General features: G+C 35.3%; 2 protein-coding genes across 3 annotated transcripts in view; one reads left to right on the top strand and one right to left on the bottom strand.

Moving 5' to 3' along the window:
- Positions 1-20,041, top strand: part of LOC128179745 (dynactin subunit 1-like) — a 263,574-nt gene that overhangs the window by 209,223 nt on the left and 34,310 nt on the right. For both annotated transcript variants that reach the window (XM_052847306.1, XM_052847304.1), the window contains 3 exons: positions 6,562-6,655; positions 10,063-10,191; positions 13,147-13,289. In XM_052847306.1, the coding sequence (XP_052703266.1) occupies positions 6,562-6,655; positions 10,063-10,191; positions 13,147-13,289 (366 nt within the window). The remainder of the gene's footprint in view (positions 1-6,561; positions 6,656-10,062; positions 10,192-13,146; positions 13,290-20,041) is intronic.
- Positions 2,482-3,657, bottom strand: LOC128179747 (uncharacterized). The gene has a single exon (XM_052847309.1). The coding sequence runs from the start codon at positions 3,655-3,657 to the stop codon at positions 2,482-2,484; it is 1,176 nt and encodes a 391-aa protein (XP_052703269.1).

The raw sequence follows: 20,041 nt of genomic DNA, 5'->3' as shown, positions 1-20,041 counted from the left end.
GTAAATGTTGGAAGAAATATGTTTTCCAGATAAGGACAATTGCTTCTGTCTATGGTGCAGGCACTACAGATGGAACTGACAACATCAGGAGTGACCTCCTCTATGTCCTGTGGTCGTCTAGATAAACCATCAGCATTTGCATTGTGCGCACCTTTACGGTAGCAAAGAGAGAAGTTGTAGTTGCTCAATGAAGCTAACCATCTATGTCCGGTTGCGTCAAGTTTGGCTGAGGTGAAAACATATGTGAGCGGGTTGTTGTCGGTAACAACTTCAAATGAATTTCCGTACAGGTATTCATGAAATTTTTCTGTCACTGCCCACTTCGGGAAAGGAATTCCAATTTGTGTGCTGGATAGTTCCGCTCACTGTTCTTCAGTCCTCGACTGGCATAGGCGATGACTCTCTTCTGGCCGTTCTGTAATTGGTAAAGGACAGCTCCAAGTCCTTGTGAAGAAGCATCTGTATGGAGAACAAATGGAACATCAAAGTCAACGTAAGCTAAAATTGGTGGGGAAGACAGTCTCTCCTTAATAAGCTGAAAAGCTTCTTCTTCTTCCTGACCCCATTTCCAGTCTGGTGGCTTGCCTTTAGGCTTCCCTTTCTGTGTAGAGTGACCTTTCAAAAGGTCATTCAAAGGTTTGACTATCTTTGAGTAGTTTTGTACATACCTTCGATAATATCCTGCAAAGCCCAGAAAGGTCCTCAGAGTCTTAATGTTGTAGGGTACTGGCCAAGTTGTGATGGCCTTGGTCTTCTCAGGATCAGTAGCTACTCCTACATCACTTACCACATGACCAAGATAGGTAACACTTTTCTTTAAGAACTCACATTTCTTAGCTTTAAGTTTTAGACAATGTTTTTCAAGTCTTTCAAATACAGCTGTCAGTCTGTCAAGATGTTCGTCAAATGTCTTTGAAAAGATTAAGATGTCATCCAAAAATACTAAACAGTCTCTAAGGTTTAACTCACCCATACAGCGTTCCATAAGTCGTTGAAAAGTTGCTGGGGCATTGGTGAGGCCAAATCCCATTCTGTTACACTCAAAATGTCCAATACCACTTACTGAAAAGGCTGTCTTTTCTTTGTCTTCTTCCTCTAATTCTACCTGCCAATAAGAGCTGGTCAAATCTAACTTTGAAAAATATTTCGATCCAACAAGTCGGTCAATGGTGTCATCTATCCTAGGGAGATTGTAAGCATCTTTGATGGTCCTTGAATTGAGCTTTCTATAGTCAATGCAGAAGCGAAGGCTACCATCCTTCTTCCTTACCAAGACAATGTTGGAAGAATATGGACTCTGTGAGGGACGAATAGCCTCTACATCTAACATCTCTTGCACCTGCTGACGTACCTCGGCAAACATTCCAGGTGGTATTCGTCTGTAAGGTTCCTTGAATGGAGTTTTGTCGGTCAGTTTGATGCTATGCTTCAGCAGATTGGTCTTCCCAATGTCTGTGGGGCCATCTGAAAACAAGTGCGTCCAGTGGGAAAGAAATTCCCTTGTTTTACTTACTTGATCTGGGGTATTAAGATGATCCTCTGCAATTGTGATGTCCAAATCCTTCAGTGACACTTTGGGCTTCTTTCCTGCTTCTGATGAGTCAGGAGTCCATGTATCTACTATTTTAACTCCATGTACAGAACATAATAATGATCTAGGAGGGATTCGCACAACAGAAGCAGACAAATTGCACACACGAACAGGGATTGTAACTGAATTTCTACCCTTTCCAAGGGGAACAACTCTTGGACAGACTACAATACTTCCAAATAAAGTAGTATCTGTCTGTTCAGTTAAAGCATAGTCAATATTGTGAACATTTCTTACAATACCTCTAATCACCTTGGTCTCATTTGGAGCAATCTGAACAGTGTGATTGTTTGCTGCCTTAACTGGTGTTTCATCACACATACTGTCAAAAGCAAGCTTCCATTCATCTGGTACATCTATCTCGGGGAACTGCGAGTCGTCATAAACATCCCTACAAATACGAATAAAATTAGTACCAATAATGACAGGAACACTTTTTGAATAGTTTGTTTGTGGTACCACAAGAGCAGGAATACAGTGTGTACCGTTATGTAGACATGGTACACATATGTCTAATTCAATGTATCCTCTGTAGGGTAATTCACCCCCATTAGCACTATTTACACTTAATCCAAATTCTGTAATACTGAAAAGTTCTGGCTTTGGGTGTAATGAATTATAAAATTCTTCTGATATACAAGTAACAACTGAGCCAGAGTCAATAAGTGCTTTTGTCTTTACTCCAGAAACAATGATTTCTGATTCGTTAGAACCACCAACTAGTCTATCCAACAAATTTCCATTTTGTGGTTTTGTTGAGTAAGGGCTTTTCTTGAATTTATCTCCTGTTCGCCCCGCAACAGAAGATGAAACTAGTTTAAAGGTTTACCTCTTTGGTTGTTACCATAACCTCTGTTATTACCAGACTGTTGTCGGAAACTTCCTCTTCCTCAAAAACGCTGGTCACTTTTCCTGTAGCCATAGGAATTGCCCCTATTTCCACTAAAGGAATTCTGAGTTTGTGTCTGAAAAGAATCTCTATTAGCTTTATATAAATTCTCATGATCTTGTTCCAACCTACTCATTCGTGCATCAAGTTTTTTCATCTGACCAAGTAATTCAGTAAGTTGCTCTTTCAAATCAAAGTTTGACACATGATCTTCAATTTCAGTACACACAGTATTGCTCTGAACAGGCTTTGTGGTTTCTATTTTCAAGTTTTTCTCTTCATGTTCAATCTGTCTAATTTCTCTTAAAAGAGAATGAAAATCTTTCACAGTTTCATATTTGTTTCGTGTTGCATTTCTTAACTCATGATTTCTTAATCCTGACCAAAACTTTGATCGTAACATTGCCTCCTTTGCAACCTCATCAATGTGTCCAAATCTAATTGCTCTAGAAACTGTTTGTTCTAATCTTGACCCAAAAGTAACAATACTCTCACCTTCTCTTTGGTAATCACTGTAGAAACTCTGCATAATGTTTTCTGCAGTGTAGACGTTTCCGTAAAAGTCATCCAGTTTCTGAAGAATGATGTCAACTGTCGCTGTTTCTCCGAGAGGAATCAGCATCTCCCTGGCAGTACCTTTCAAAGAGCTTCTAACAGACTGTAAAATAACACTTTCAGGATACTGAGTTTTTAAACATCTAACTTCATATGACCACACGTCAAAACTTACTTCACCCTTTTGAATTTGTTCTCCACTAAATGTAGGGAGTTTTACAGGGGTTGGGTTGGGGTTCTTGTATGTAGAGAGATTCACAGGGTTTGAATTGGGGTTCTGATATAGAGCAGATGTATTAAGTAACCCAGGGGTTGGTAAGGATACTCTAGGTGAAAATTTAGGCTTAGCACCAATACCTAAATGAGCAAAGGGAGCCCTAGGGGTACTTGTTATGGGAGGCTTAGTCGACATGTGACTGTTCTTAGCTAACATCTCATACTCATCTTTCGGAATCACTCTGTAATGTGGTTCTGAGTTGATTTGATCAATGAGAACCTGTAGTTCTTTCCTACTTTCAGGATTTTCTCCCTTCCCTGCACCTTCTGCCATCTTACAACCACAATGATTCAAAAATTGAAAACAAATCGCAAGCCAAATAAAAGCAATTATCGCAAAGCGCATCTGTCGGGAATGAAACACATACACTCTCTATCAAACTTTGTCAAAATATCAATCAAACACATGCATACAATCTCATGATCAACCTACTGTACAACATTCAAATAATTGACCGTAGTGCAAACTCTGATTAAAGAAAACAAACCTTAGCAACAACACAGTAAAGACCTGCTTGTCTGTCAATTTGTCTTTCAGTCCTGTTAGTAAAGCTGCAAATCAAAAGTGATAGTGCACAGGGACAGGGTGGGGTGGGCGAGGGGTATTTAAATCAAAACTGACTGTTCAAAACGAAAAATAAATGACATACTATACATAAGATGGCATATTTGCACACATAAATAGTATAAACAGTCCTTATTTCTGATGACAATGTCAAATTCAAGCGAAACAAGGTAAATTGTTCATCATAAACCATGTTTTTGAAATACCGGAAGTTATCACTATAAACAAACACTGACGTCAGAATTATATGATTATCGAGCCCGATCAAAATAATACAATTCTCGCACCTTGCACACCACCGGCCGGTATAACGCAAACTCTCACACACAAAGAAAATAACATATATACAACAGATACAAGTACACAGACATTTTTTTTAAACACAACACATTTGATATCATATGAAGTGCACAACAATTTTTTTTTTTTTTATGATTTTTAATTTTTAATTGAGCTCAATAAACGATCGACGTCGAGAAAGAATCACTCCTTAGTGGTCCTCCGCAGCTTTGAATGAAAACTGAACTGATTCATTACGAAACACAGTAACGGATTTTTCTGATGAGTACTCACTATAAACTCGGTATGCGGCACTGGAAACAATAGACTGCACGCATCCGTGGGTTCCCAACCAGTTTGAGTAACACTAAATATGGTTTTGGCGGTGTTTCAGAACAAAATACTGCACACTTTGGTGAAATTTTTACAAATCACTTTTTTCCGTATTCGTTTTGCCGGCAATGAATGGACTAACCTCGGGTGGAATTCCAAGTACCACTCCTGGTAGTGTTTCTTGTATCGGTAGGTCTACCAACATATAGAACGGTCAGCAACCTCACTGGGCATTGGTCTCCGTCCTCGTAATGGGTTCTGGATCATGGTTCCTCAAAATTAACGTGGGCGCCATTGTCACCGGGTCTTGATTGAATAAATAACGCTGGTACTGATTTCAGCTACATGTATTCACTGGTTCTTTATTTCGAGGATTGTAAATTATCAAATAAAACCTATAAGTACAAACACACTCACACTCACAATTCATACGCAACATCGCACGGTAATTTAGAATATTTGAATAAAATGAATTAAAAGTAATTTACAATTAATGTATTTCAATTACAAGGTAAACGGAAGCTTACCAGGTATCCAGAACTATGAGTTAACAAAATATATAAAATATCTTGTACAGGTAAGGTAAAGATACACTTCACTGTGTCTACCATGAAGGTAAAAGTCGTGGGGTTGGGGAATTGGCGGGATTTTTGCTATTTATAGTGAGTTAGTAAAGTCATGCATATTAATGAATTCAGTCGTAAATTTCTATTGGTCAGCTGTAATATAGTAGTAAAGAATAAACACGTGGTCAACATACACCTGTAAATAAAATCCTCACGTGACTAACCCAAAACTCATTCATACGTTCACTCATTCATCTCTCATACACGCTCCATTGGCAATGCGCGCCAAATATAAATATGCAAAATATGAAACTTTTATATGACAACTGCGACAGTTATACGGCAGAACAATATCCTGTGCTTTACCTAGGGATAAAAATCCTATAGGGATGTATAATACGCACCCCTTTCTCGTAGGAAAAAAATTCTGGAAAAAAATGTGTATTTGATGGACTACGCTAGACAAAAAGCTAATTTTTTTTATCTTGTAAAGAGTGGTATTATGCTTAGGTGATTTTTAAGGCCTATGGGCCTCTGTTTATTATAATCTTGTGTAGCTGAAGGGAATGGTAATTGTCATTCATAACTAGTGATGGGAAATCGGAAAATTTTCATAATCGATTATCGGAAATAATCGAAAGTGTATAATCGATTAAATAATCGAAAGTTTTAAAATTATGTTTAATTGAAACAATTCTCTGAACAAAAACTTGCGTCTTGCATTGTATATACAGTAATATACATGTACTTGTTTCAGTTGTTTAAAGCTATCAAATATTTATTCAAATAAATCAAATATGTTAATAAAATTTAAATATTATTATGCACATACAATCTTATTTACTGCACCTGGTTAGAATAAAAGAAAACTAGGAAATAAAAGTATGTTGTACCATTTAAAGTAACTAGGAAGTTAGGAACAAGTTCAAACTTCAAACAATAAACATAAACAATTTAAAATATTACAAATTAATTTGAAATTCAGAGATCAAATCCCATTTCAAAAACATTAAACATAAACAATTTTAACTGTTTTTAAACATCATAACTAGAAAGTTCACATCTGACCGAGTCACATGACATACAACTTCAGTGTTTCACCAGTACCTTTCAGGGTTTTTATTCAAGAAAATGAGCAAGTCAACATTTGCACAATGTAGCCTTCTTTTTTAATTAACTATTTCCCCTGCTATACTAATTGGATTTTGATTTGCGGCATCTGCCTCGTCTAAGAGGCTTGCACATGGCGCCGCCATTTTGTTTAAACCTATTTTCATTTTGATGTTTGAAAATAAAAGGTCAAATCGTACGAAGAATTTTCGTAAATTACGGTTTTTTAATTTTTTTTTTAAAACAATCGATTATGAAAATCTTAATCGATCATCGACATCGGGAGACATTTAGCGACCGACTTTCGATTGTCTGCGGTAATCGGCCCATCACTATTCATAACCAGAAGTAGTCTTCATGAAATTAAATGTTGTTCTAATTCATACCTTCATTACAGAATGTCTTTTGGTAAAGTGGTTGGTACCATGAATAAGCTTGCTAATGCCATGGAGAATGGAGAGTACGACTTTGATGGAACCCATGACAAGACAGTGAGTGTATTTAAGGACTAAGGAATCATTTTTTGAGTATTATGAGGTGATAATTTTGGTCGGGGCATGGTCAAATCCAATAGATATGACTAGCTCTGAGCAAAACCATACATGTTAACCTCCAGTGATGAAAAATAGGTAGATTTTGAACTCAAAAGCGGTAGCATTGCGCGCGGTGCGCAGCGGTTTCAATTTTCATGTGAAGCTAATGGCTACAATAAGGAATATGAAGGAATGCAATAAATGAAACAATAACACTATTATCACATGCAAAGAAAGATTTATTTGTGTTCTTTGGTGTAGGATTTTGTAGCTAGCTTTACTTTTCTTAGAGTGGTCTTTTCTGGAATTGATTCAAAACACTTTTTGTTATTATTTAACTTGGTGGCCAAAATTGAAGAAATAGTGTCATTTGATAGTTCAGATCTGAAACTTGTCTGTTTTTTTTTTAAATGAGAAACACCCTTTCACATTCTGCATTTGAGTTGGGAATAGTCTGTTATAATAACTGTTATAATAGAACAAAGTCTTGGAAATCTAAGTTGAGAAATCAGTATGACAAAACGTACAAAACGCATACTGTTCCCCTTTTTTTTTATCTATGAAGAAAGTCAAATAGTTTCAGCCAGTCAGCATTAAACTTTGAATAATATCTTTTTCTTTTTCGGGGCGGTGATGTCGATGACATTTTTGTAACTAATGTAATCAATGAGAAGTGTTCACCACTCATTGTCAAACGCATGCTTGAAACCCACATTATTATCGCTATGTAAAAAACGTCTGAATGTTCCTGACTCAAGTCACGCGATATCTAAAGAACTAGCGAGATTTTATAGCTAGAATAGCTTCCAAAATGGCTACCCAAGCGAGGCAAAATTGAATTTTGAAAAATCGGTAGATTTTCAATTAAAAGCGATAGGCGTGAAATTGGGTCAAAAAGCGGTAGACTTCCGCGAAAATCGGTAGAGTTAACATGTATGGCAAAACTATCACCTCATAATATTGAAAAAATGATTCCTTAATACTTATATTATTTCCAATTTGTGCACTTCAAAACAACATTTTAAAACCACTATTTTTATGGCTTACGGCCATCTAGTTGCCGGATAATCTTTACGGCAAAGAGTTCAGTTATCTGAACATGCGCGACAAAAAATAGTTCTATTCGAATGTTGCAAAGTTAACTGTTTGTTGTTCATAATAAATATCTTTAAGCAAGATTATACTTTCCATATGTTATTATCACTTATTTTATTGTAACCAATATTGACTTTATTTAAATAAACTCGAAATCTAACGCGAATGAATATTAACTGCAGTGTTTTCCCTAGGCCGTTTTTGCATAGAGGTATATGCCCCCGCCATGCATCACACAGTGTCGCCATGCTTTCCGCTATGCATACTTACATGTATTATAAGCAAACAATCTTTTCCCAATTATTTCAGATCCTAACAGTGATAAGTAAATGTAAAGTTGTCGTTATTTCGTTCAATCTTCATAAAAACGTTTGCACCTGCAGAGAGCGTCGCTAACTTCGATCGACATCGATCTCAGCAAGGGGGAAAGTGTTTAACGGTTAAAGAACTGAACTTACATGTATGATTGAGGTATATTGAAACTGGGAGTATAAATCGGTAATAAATGCATAAATAGAGGGGCAATTACTACTTGTTTTAATATAATGTGCCTTCTTCGACACCTCCGCCATTATCGAATGTTGGGGATTTTCCAAGATCTAAAAATAGCACAATGTTCCCTCAATGGTGTTACCTTGGTTGTGCTATGATTGAAGTGTTTATTTGTCGTAAAAATATTGGAAACTTGAGACCAAATGTACTCAAATAAGAAAACAATATACAGTTAAGCTTGATTGCAAGTCATATACGGAAGCGATGTCAGATTACTATAACATAGAGACATAGTATAGTATGCCTCTGAAAATGACTGTGTATACATGTCATGTGAAGAGAGACTGACTGCAAATTTTAGTTATAGTGCAGTAATTAATTTTAATTAAATTTGGTGTCAAAACAAGTTTGCTGTAATTGCATAGTTCTGCCTGTTTCTCCCCCCCCCCCTCCAAAGAGTTTATCTCTGTACAAAGGAAAAAAAAATAAAACAGAAGGTGTTAGAACTGCCTTGTGAATCTATATTTCTTATAAAAGCTTGTGAAGGTCAGCCTCTTAAAAAAGTAGAGAAAAATCTAGAAAAATATGAACAATTATACATTTATGAAATACAAATAAAATGGAATAATACTTGTTGGTGTAGATTTCATGAGAATTCATTAATTATAGTACATAACATGCAGTACATTTCATCATTTGGTTATATTATTTTTACGCGCAGTGATTTCGCGCTGGCTGTGGCGCTGTTACGTTGCACCGTGCACCAACTCTCGCGCAAGTTCATAGTGCGTAGGATTACAAGGTATACTGATATTTGAGAGCATGTTGGTTTTAAGTGTTTTTGTGTCCTATATAAAGTTGAATTAATTTACAGTTAATGTACTTCAGTCGTTGGATAAAAGAAAGAAACAAATTGTCTCAAAGTGGAGTTTGAGTCTGACATCATCATTATTATTTTAAGCAGTCTATGATTTTCCTAAAGGCAATGGTGGTTTCAACCAATTGATAAAAGAGGCATCTAGATTTCAATCCTGTCTGTTTCGGTCACTAAGGTTCGACCAATCAACAAATGGGGCATGTTGATATCGGTCCTGTTAGTTTCTATAGATCTATGAATTACATGTAGCTAGTTACTTTCTATAGAGCTGTAAATAAACTAAAGTTTCCGTAAGAAATAGAGGGAATCATACTCGATCCATGTAAATATAGTCATATCAAACCCGTAAGCCATTATGGCCCTTCAGGCCTTTGATTTTCATGTAGTACATGTTATGTATTACTATGTGGCGCAGCCAATACCGTTTTTCAAATATGCTATAAGACACGCCTATTTTGTGTCAATATTATATGTTATAGGTTTCAATTCATTTATATGCTATAATAGGGTTCAATTTGTAATGTCATCACAGACAAAGACAGTTGAAAATGTTAATATAATATTATCATGATTTCAGGGATTTGAATCTTTTATTATTGTTCTTGTTTAGCTCACTGATATGAAGTTAGGGAAAGACATGTGCTATATATTCCTTTGGCTTTCGAAGCTGGTAAAAGTTTTTGGAGCACAGGTCCCATATCTTAAGTTATTACTGGCCCTAGCTTCACCTTACTTACGATGCATAAATGGTGCATCTGGGCAAACTTAATGACTAAACAGACTTGGATGCTGAATTTAAATTCTGTTGAGGTACTTTTAATGCATGATATATGGTTCATATGCAGTCAGTGTTGTTATATTTCTGCAGTTTTTTATTAATGAGTACAATGTTGTGTTATAGCCTGTTCCTCCTGTTGTGCTAAGAGCAAAGACTGTGAAAGCACAAATTGCAGAGATGGACCAACTGAAGGTCAAGATGGAGACCAAGGAAGAAAGTATGAAGGAGCTAAAGTTACAGGTCATGAAGAAGGTCAGTGACAATACGTTTAAAATAAAATAATTATAGTTGCAAAACAAAAATTCAAAGGAACAGAAAAAGAATTAGGATTATCTGATTATTATATTGCATAATGGAGGAAAATTGGTTATTCATATATATTTACACCTGTTTCATTTAACTTGCCATTGTCATATGTAAATGCATTTGTATATGTTGGACACATAATAAAGAACCAAAGAATATTTTAAAAATTGTTAAAGTTACATTTCTTTAAGTAAGTAAAACAAAACTGTCTTTTGTGATTTGTCTATTTACCAGGTATTTAAAGGAAATGAATACCCAAGGACTAGCTAACTAATTTGAGTTATTATGAAAATAATAATAAAGGGAGTTGTTTTCAATTAGTTTATAACTTCGGGTTTGATATTCCATATTTATAAAATCATCCTGTTAGAAAAGGGACTTGATTATAAATATAAGAATATCCTGGGGGAAACAGATTTTTTGTACAGGATCTACATGTATTATACCACATTGTCCAGATATTTTGTATCATGACTCCATGAAGCTGATTTTATCATGCCTATTGTTGCTCAGGTGAGCGATGTTGCCCGTGGGTCTCTTGTCTTTCTACTAACCATATTTGAGTGTCAAGCTTCAAGTTATAAGAAAGATACAGAGCTTTGCTCACAATTCTATGTTTGCCCTAAGCTGAGACCTTTTTTTTGTTTGTTTACATTTTAAATGTTGAAAAAGAAATACCAAATTTGAATGTGAGTAAAATAAACTCATGTAAACAAACACATGACTCAAACCTAGCAGAATTGTGAGCTCTGTATCTTGCTTATAATTCTACAATTGACGCTGAAATTTTGGTCGATCATTAGTAATGGCTCATTAAATATAAGTCTTGTACAGAATAATGAATAGGATGATATGCTGTAACTACATTTTGCATCCCCTTTTTGTACAATGAATTGTATGAGATCTGCAACCATTTTGATAGTTTTTCAGACATGAATAAATAAAAACGACGTCTTTAAATCATATCCATACTTCTGACACATTATTGTAATGGGGATAATTAAATGCATTATCGCTTTTTTTAAGTTAATATTACAGCAGAAACTAGCCGTTTGTTGTTTTTGAATAAAGATGAAATTGATGGGTGGGCAATTAGTACAATATAGTGATATGCCAGTCAATACATTGATAAGAATAGCTCTTTGATATATCACATGACAACATTATTCATTCGAGTGTATATTCATCAATCAAGTGAGTAAAGTTTTAAAACATGACATGAGTTCATGCCAGGTAAACAACAATCGTTTATAATGGGGAAGACTATAATTAACTTTGAGGACTTGAGTGTATTGTAGTACAATTTTCTTCTTTCACATATAGAATTTTAAAATTGAAAACAGCTAACTCTGCTAAATTGTGAAGATACTAGATGATATCCCACACAAGCCCGGGAATTAACACTTTACACATTGATGGCAGAATGCTAAAATGTTGAACCATAAAAAATTTTCTCTCCGTTTTCATCCGTCTTCGTGCGACATGCGTCGTCCAGAGTGAGTTAACAAATTTACATTTTTAACTTCTTCTAAAAAACTACAAGGCTAACTGTTAGCATTTTTGGTGTGAGGCATCTCTATGGTAAGAGGAATCAAAATTGTGAAATTCATGGCTCTTCCACCCCCGGGCACCACAAGTGGGGCCAAATATGCAAACAAAAAAGAAAAATTTTCAAAAATCTTCTTCTCTACTCCAACACATGTGAGGAAAAAACTGGTTGCATGGTTATGATGTCCATGACGCCCTCTACCAAAATTGTGAAATTCATGGCCCCTGGCTGGGGGGTTCTGGCTCTACTCCAGGGTGGGGCCAATATGGCCATATAGTGAAAATGTATTCAATCTTAGAAAATCTTCTTCTATATTTCCATATATATTTGTTAAAAACTAAATGTATGATTATGATGTCCATGAGGCCCTCTACCAAAATTGTGAAATTCATGACCCCTGTGTCAGGGGTTCAGGCTCTAGGGTGGGGTGAGTTTGACATCATCATATTTATTTCAATCAGTCCATGATTTTCCTAAAATAAATGGTGGTTTCAACCAATTGATAAAAGAGGTGTCTAGATTAATCCTGTCTGTCTTGGTCACTAAGGTTCGACCAATCAATAAACGGGGCATGTTGATATCGGTCCTGTTAGTTTCTATAGAGCTATGAATTAACTAGTTACTTTCTAAAGAGCTATAAATAAACTAAAGTTTTCATACGAAATAGAGGGAATCATACTTGATACATGTAAATATAGTCATATCAAACCCGTAAGCCATTATGGCCCTTCGGGCCTTTGATTTAAACCAAAGTTGTCATATCCAAAGTATCTGCCCGATGGTTAACTTGCTCTACGCTTTCCGCCATGGTGTAAATTAGTCAAACTGCATTCCTGGGCACCCCGTTGTGGAAAATAAATTCTTTCAACTAAAACTTAAATTGCAACAAATTGTATTACCGGTAACTGTTTTGTATTGACCAAGATGTCCCATCCAAGGTATGAATATCTGCCCGTGATATATGTCAAGCCCATCTTAAACTTTCCACCAAAGCGTGTTCACCATGCTATTTCAAGCTGGTTTATTGAAAATGGAAGTAGGTTTTTGATTAATTTTACAGTAATTACTTATCAGGTAAAATTCAACTATAGATTACATACATCATATAACACATGTTGAAATACCAAAGGTGTAAGCAGTTACGCTGTTGCAGGCATATTTTAGTGTATTGGCAAGAAGTATTTTTTTATAAGTATAGATTTTCATATTTGATTTATTAAATCTGTTTGGATCTGAGTTATGTCAGTTTGCTATTGTTGCTCAAGTAAACGATGTGGCCCCTGGGCCTCCTGTAATCATTTCGTATCAAATGATCTAACAAATGATGTTGTTACCTTGCCAATATCTACCAGCAAGAGGAGGTCAGTGAGATGCAGGTCAGAATCGGACTCCTGGAGAAGAAGCTGGAAAATGCTACAAAAGACGGAGACAGTAGACTTGAAAAAATTCAGAGAAAGCATGATGAGCTCCTTGCTCAGCTCAGAAAGAAAGAAAAGTGAGTAATTCATGGCTGCTAATTTTAGTCATTAGAAGGCATTGCTTTTTTTTTTAAAACTCTTCAAGAATTACACAGTGTAACTTTTCTTTAGTCATTTAGTCATGATTAGTTCTCTGAATTTCATTTGCTATGTATCTAGGTGATTGTCTATTTTTATACCCCTGCTCCGAAGGAAATGGGGGTATCCTGTTTTACCCTTGTGTTTCTGTCTGTGTGTCTGTCCGTCCGTAAAAAAAAAATTTGTGTCAAAGATTCCTCAGCAACCATTAATTGCAGCTGCTTGAAATTTTAACACACTCTTTGTTTAGACCTGCCATGTGGTAGGATTCATTTTTTGTACCAATTAGACATCAACTTCCTGTTAAATGATTACTTTGTTTATTTTAAGCCAAAAATTTTAAACAAATTTTCGCCAAAGATTTCTCAGCAACTTTTAATTGCAGCGGCTTGCATTTTTACACACTCTTTATGTATAGACATGCCTTATGATGTAATTCATTTTTTAACAAATCAGACGTTAACTTGCTGTTAAATGATGACTTTGCTTATATAATATTATGTACAGGAAAACTTGTGTAATCCGGTTGACATCAGTTATGAAAAATTTTGCTAGATTAGGCAACATCTGGTTCGGAGGAGATTGTTGCAAATTAATCTCATAGTTTATCTCTTGTACTATTTTCAATTGTAAAAAATATTTTAAGACCTTCTCATGATTATGGTATTGATTTTCATTTGAAAAACAATAATTGCTTAACGAAATACAGTCTTGACTAGGAAATAAGTTTTAATCAAATAATCCTAATTGATGAATTTTCTTGCACTTGATTAAACTGAGAAGTCTGAAAAGACAAGTGCAAGCTTTACAGTAGATTTGCTAAACATTTATTGACCAGGCCATTGGTCAGCAGGTGGATGATAAAATAATGACGAATACACTGGCAAGAACTTTCTTGATGCAAGGAACAATAGATAAATATCAAAATTCATGGGAATTTAATAAAGTATGAAGCAATTTGAAAGAATAAGATGTAACTTTTAAGTGTTAACATACAACGCACATTACAAACAATATCGGCAGTCTTAGTCCTGCAGACAAAATGGGGAAAGGTATTATACACACCTGCCCCCTTTGATCTTATTTTGTCTGAGAAAAGTGTGTGCTATAAGAAGACTTACGGTTTTGAAATGAGATGCTAGTTTGGAATTTTAATTCGCCGTTGTGTAAATTAATAACACATACAGGAAAATTGATTGATATTTGAGCAGTAATGATCCCGCTCAAGGCCTCTTTTAATCATCGATTGAGAAGTGACCAGTTTATGGGAGATAATGTCACTCATTACAGGCAGGTGGTCCTATACATCGTGGCCCGTTTGTAGAGTAGACAAGATCCAGATTGCACAACATTTATTTAAAATAGAATGATATAAAAATGTCAAGGGATTGAATGCACAACATCCAGATTCAACAAGTTTTACTGTATATTTATATCAGAGCAGGAGGTATCACTAGTTAGCATTGGCTCCTGAGATATCTTGTTATTTAGTACTACATGTATGTAGTGATGTTGTTAACATATATTTTTTTGTTTTCCCTTGGACTGAAATGTCACATTTTCATTGGTTTAAACGTAGCACGTGATTGCCTCATATATCTCTATATTTGTTCTGTGAGGAATAATATTAGGCAATATGGCTGTCATTGGTCGACGCTTCGCTTACTCATTTCGACATTTCATAGTATTTAATACATAAACCGCATGCCGTAGTTCTTAAAGTATTTGGAGTAGTTGCCCTTTGAAATTCTTTAAAATTAGAGTAGTTGCCCTTAGAATATTGACGTCACATTGTTTTGTCTGGAGCAGAACAAAATGGCAGCATCGAAATTTGCTCAAATTTCTGCAGAGGAAAGGGAGAAAACATTTAAAATTGAATAGCAACAAAACATTGTAAGTAAACATGGGTGAAGCAAGGATTTTTAAAGAATATTTGAAAGGTGAGATTGAAAATTTTGAAGAGTTTAACTTAAATGAGTTAAATTGGACGAGATGTTAGGCCTCTTGTACATGGCTTTACGTAGATCATCGCTGTTTGTGAATATATATGTCGCTTGATAGTCCTCGGGAAAACAAAACACTTATTAGGTTAGTTACTGACTCACTACGGAAATATATTGTGTTGATCAATCTCATAGACGGCTCGGCTTCGCCTCGCCATCTTTGAGATTGATCAACCCAATATATTTCCGTAGTGAGTCAGTAACTAACCTAATAAGTAATAATATTGGTCATTGTACCCAGCATGGACATCATATTTTATGGTTTTATGCTGTTTGTTCAAAACAGAATACATCATACATGGTACAATACATGTCTTGCAATGTATGATAAATTTTATAGTATTACTCTCATAAATGATGATACAGTTGTCACACAATACAAAATATTTTTAATGCAGTACTAAAATTGCTTTCCTCATTCCTTTAAGGTTAATTAATGCATTTTATGGTCTTTATCAAAGTAATCTGTTAGTATATTGTAATATATAGACTTAGTAAATTTTGACAGTTTACTGTTTTCTGGAATTTTTAGCTCAAGTGAGCTTTTCTGATTACATTTTGTTTGTCATTCTTCGTTCCATCCGTCTGTTTGTCTGTAAATTTTTCACATTTTAAACATTTTCTCCAGAACCACTGAGGCAATTTCAACTAAACTTTGCACAAAGTATTTCTTAGGCAAAGGTGATTCAAAGTTGTGAAAAAAGGACCATGTCCTTTTTCAATGGAAGATAATAAGGAATTATTGAGAAAAGTTTGAAAAAGTTTCAAAAATCTTCTCAAGAACTGTTTGGCCAGAAAGCTGAAACTTATGTAGCTGCAGAACTGTTGCTCTCCGGGGAAAAAATATTGACAGACCGGAGAGCTACAGGGCCACCCATTGAAAAAATTGTATATTTATTGCGCAGAAAAACGTGCGCTAGTTTTGGACTGATTTACCTTATTTATACGCAAATTCTGTGAAAACAATTAGTACCGGTACCATTAAATTCTTCATGCAATTTACTACTGATATCGTCTCTTCACTTGCCTCGGATAGTCTTTTAAACACCATCACCAGTCCCGTAAATTCATGTGGTGCACTTTGTTTACATGTAAAAATGGCAACTCTCGATCTCGATGTAAATTCAACATACTTGATTTTCCGAGGTCGGTAGCGTATTTCGGAGAAAGTCTGAGGCAATTGAAGAGACGATATCAGTAGTAAATTGCATGAAGAATTTAATGGTACTAATTGTTTTCACAAAAATTGCGTATAAATAAGGTAAACCAGTCGAAAACTAGCGCACGTTTTTCTGCGCAATAAATATACAATTTTTTCAATGGGTGGCCCTGTAGCTCTCCGGTCTGTCAATATTTTTTTTCCCGGAGAGCTACAGTTCTGCAGCTAAAACTTATGTGGAAGCTTCCTCAGCTTGTGTAGATTCAAAGTTGTGAAAATCATGATCCTTAATGGGGGGGGGGGGGGGGAATGAATTTTTACATAGGAATATGTAGAGTAAATCTTAAAAAATCTTCTTATCAGAAACCATTTTGCTTGATTCGAAGTTGTGAAAATCATTACCCTCGGGGGTTCAGTGGGGCCACAATGGGGTGGTGGGTCAACTTTTTACATAGGAATATATATAGAGTAAATCTTTAAAAAATCTTCTTCCCAAGAACCATTTGGTCAGGAAAGCTGAAACTTGTTTGGAAGCATCATCAGGTAATAAGATTTCAAGTTTATGCAAATCATGATTCCCAGGGGGTACGTAGGATTGGGTCACCGAAAAAAAAAATTTGCCTAGAAGCTGTAACGTTAGAGAAAGCAACATTTACTTCAGATAGGGTTAATTCAAATTTGTTCAAATTACAATCTTTAGGAGAAGTGTGGGGCCACGTTGGGGATTCAGTTGTACAAAGGAAAACATTTTAATTGTTCACAAAAACTGAAATGTTATTATATATGCTTTTACCTATACTTATATGCAAGTATTTTTATATATTGCTGATTCTTTAAAATTGTTTAAACTTTGGTCCCTGGACGATTATTAGGCCTCACAAGGGGTTCAGAGTTTGATGTAGGTTTATATCCTATATATAAACAATTGTTAAGGGTCTTAAAAATTTGAGAACTGCAATGCTGAATGTGATATGACTATATATATAAAATCATCCTGTTAGAAAAGGGACTTGATTATAAATATAAGAATATCCAGGGGGAAACAGATTTTTTTGTATAGGATCTACCGTAATGTATCGTGTATAATACGCACTCATGTATAATACGCACCTCTCAAAGTTGACCAAAAAATAACGAAAAAAACCAGCAGGTCCTATGTATAACACGCACCCAAAAAATGGCGAAATCAACGGCCGCCATTTCCCCTAAAACTATCGATGTTTCATACTAATTTTATAATCCATGCACAATTTCTTTAATTTTGTGATCGGAACATAGCACAGCGATGAAAATCGACGGCCGCCATTTTTCCAAATAGCTAGTATCCATGTTCAACGATAATTTTATAACCCAAGCGCATTTACTGTAATTTCGTGATCGGAACATGGCCAAAGCGATATTAGAGTCAAAGTTCTTACAGTTTTACTTAAAAGGGACGGCATGATTCACGTGGGCGGTATCAAATATCATTTGACACTTTGTAAAGTTTCTTATACAACAGCGGAGACGTTGAAGATCATCATATGTAGAGAAGAACGGCAACCGAGCTTAGTGCTTAAAAGTAATAATGTTTGCAGATATAAACCAAACAACATCAAAAGAAATGATTTAATTGATTAATTATAGTCAAACTTTTTGATTGTTGTAAAATAAACATTGTGAAGAAACGTATGTATGTCATATATCGTCATTATCAAGTCGTACAAATGATCGATGTATTTTTTGCACTGTCTATGTAAAGCAATACAGTTTAACTGCATAACTGGACATGAAGTAATCAAGTTTAATAAAATCAGAATAATCGCTAATCTTCATGCACTTGAAAACACCCTGTGAAGTCCGACACAAGACAGGTGCATGCCTCTGACACCGGAAATTTTTAAACAAACACTGAACATGCGCCGAGTCAACAGGTGGCTGCTTACGTAATGGCGAATATACACTTGCGATATTTGTTTGATGCAAGAAATAGTGTTGAGAGAGGATAAATATTTCAATACATGGAAATAAAACTAAGAATAAGGTATTTCTGATGCAGTTAATTTAGTATACACTCACACAACTTGCATAACAAGCTATATCGGCAGTCACTACTCCCGTGGTATCAAGAATCACGGCTTGAAAAAATGGGGTAAATTTTTTGTCCTATGTACAACACGCATCCCCGCTTTTGATCAAATTTTGTCTGAAAAAAAGTGCGTGTTATACACGCGACATTACGGTACATGTATTATACAGAGGGTTCCACTTAATCTGATAGCGGTCAATCAAATAATTTGGTTAATCTGGTATAATATCAAAACACGGAACTAATTTTTATATTTCCCTTAATTTTATAATTTTTCCTAATAATCTGATACGATAAAATGTCATTTTCGTCATTTGTCAATCTGATTAGGTTTGTGACTGTGTAATAATGATTTTCCAACCTCTTACACCTGTATATTCCTTTGTTTCATTGGTTGACACCCCTCCTGTGTACACAGTAACTCTTTGCAGGGCATTAGTTACACTTCACTCCCTTCTTTGTAAGATGAAAGCTACCGACATTGTTAGTTGTTCCGGATGACCGCACACAGGACTGACCTTACCTGTGTACACATTTTGTTGTTTCTTTATTTACCAATTGCATGTGTTAATTTCATGCTTGGCTTGCACAATGGAGAATTATTTAAACATGTAATTTCTGAAACAAAAGTGACTGGCTTTGAAACATGTGACATACAGGAAATTCTGATTACTTTCAATTTCACATCGGGGTAAAAAACTAAATAAATTAAATTCAAATAATTTTCTATCATGCATAATAAAAAGGTATGTGTGGTGTATTTGGAGTAAAATTTTTGACATGAGTTTGAGTAAAAGTATACATCATGCTTCTTATAATTAGACGTTTCACAAACTCTAGGCCCGTAAAACATGTTCTTTCTTAAGTTATTTGTCTCTTAACTTTGCTACATGTCTGATAAATACTAATGGGATCCGCCATTTGAAACGCCACTGCACATGAGTGCCCTAATTATGTAACACAATGTCATGATAAAATCATTGCATTGTTTGGATACATAAATGTAAAATAAACATATTTGCTCTATAACTAGCTTTCACAAAATATCCCTCAGTAAAGGGCTACAGATGAAAGACTTTAGAGCCCTTTCATTCTCTAATTTAAGGGGCCAGCCCCTTTTTCTTGATATCAAATGAAAGGTCATTATTATTCCATTATTCATTACTGTAGAACGATATAAATTGCTAATTATGTGTACAACACAGTAAAATGAGTGATTACCCCCTCTCCCTGAGGGATGCGTGTACTGAGAGTGTTTATTTATTCTTTATTAAAAAATTCCTCTAAACGAAAATCCACTTATGGTTTATAACTTATAAAATAAAGACATGGAACAAGTACAAACCTGACTAGCAAAATCCCTACAACTTCAAGAGGAAAACTTAAGTTAAATTCAGCTGTAATTCCTATTCCATCAATCTACATGGTCTCCGATGACAATCTTCCTTTTGTTCCTATCCT

Source organism: Crassostrea angulata, chromosome 4 (genome assembly GCF_025612915.1).
Source record: "Crassostrea angulata isolate pt1a10 chromosome 4, ASM2561291v2, whole genome shotgun sequence".
NCBI lineage: Eukaryota > Metazoa > Mollusca > Bivalvia > Ostreida > Ostreidae > Magallana > Magallana angulata.
The sequence above is the reverse complement of the archived record's forward strand: the minus strand, read 5'-3'. Positions and strand labels throughout refer to the sequence as shown.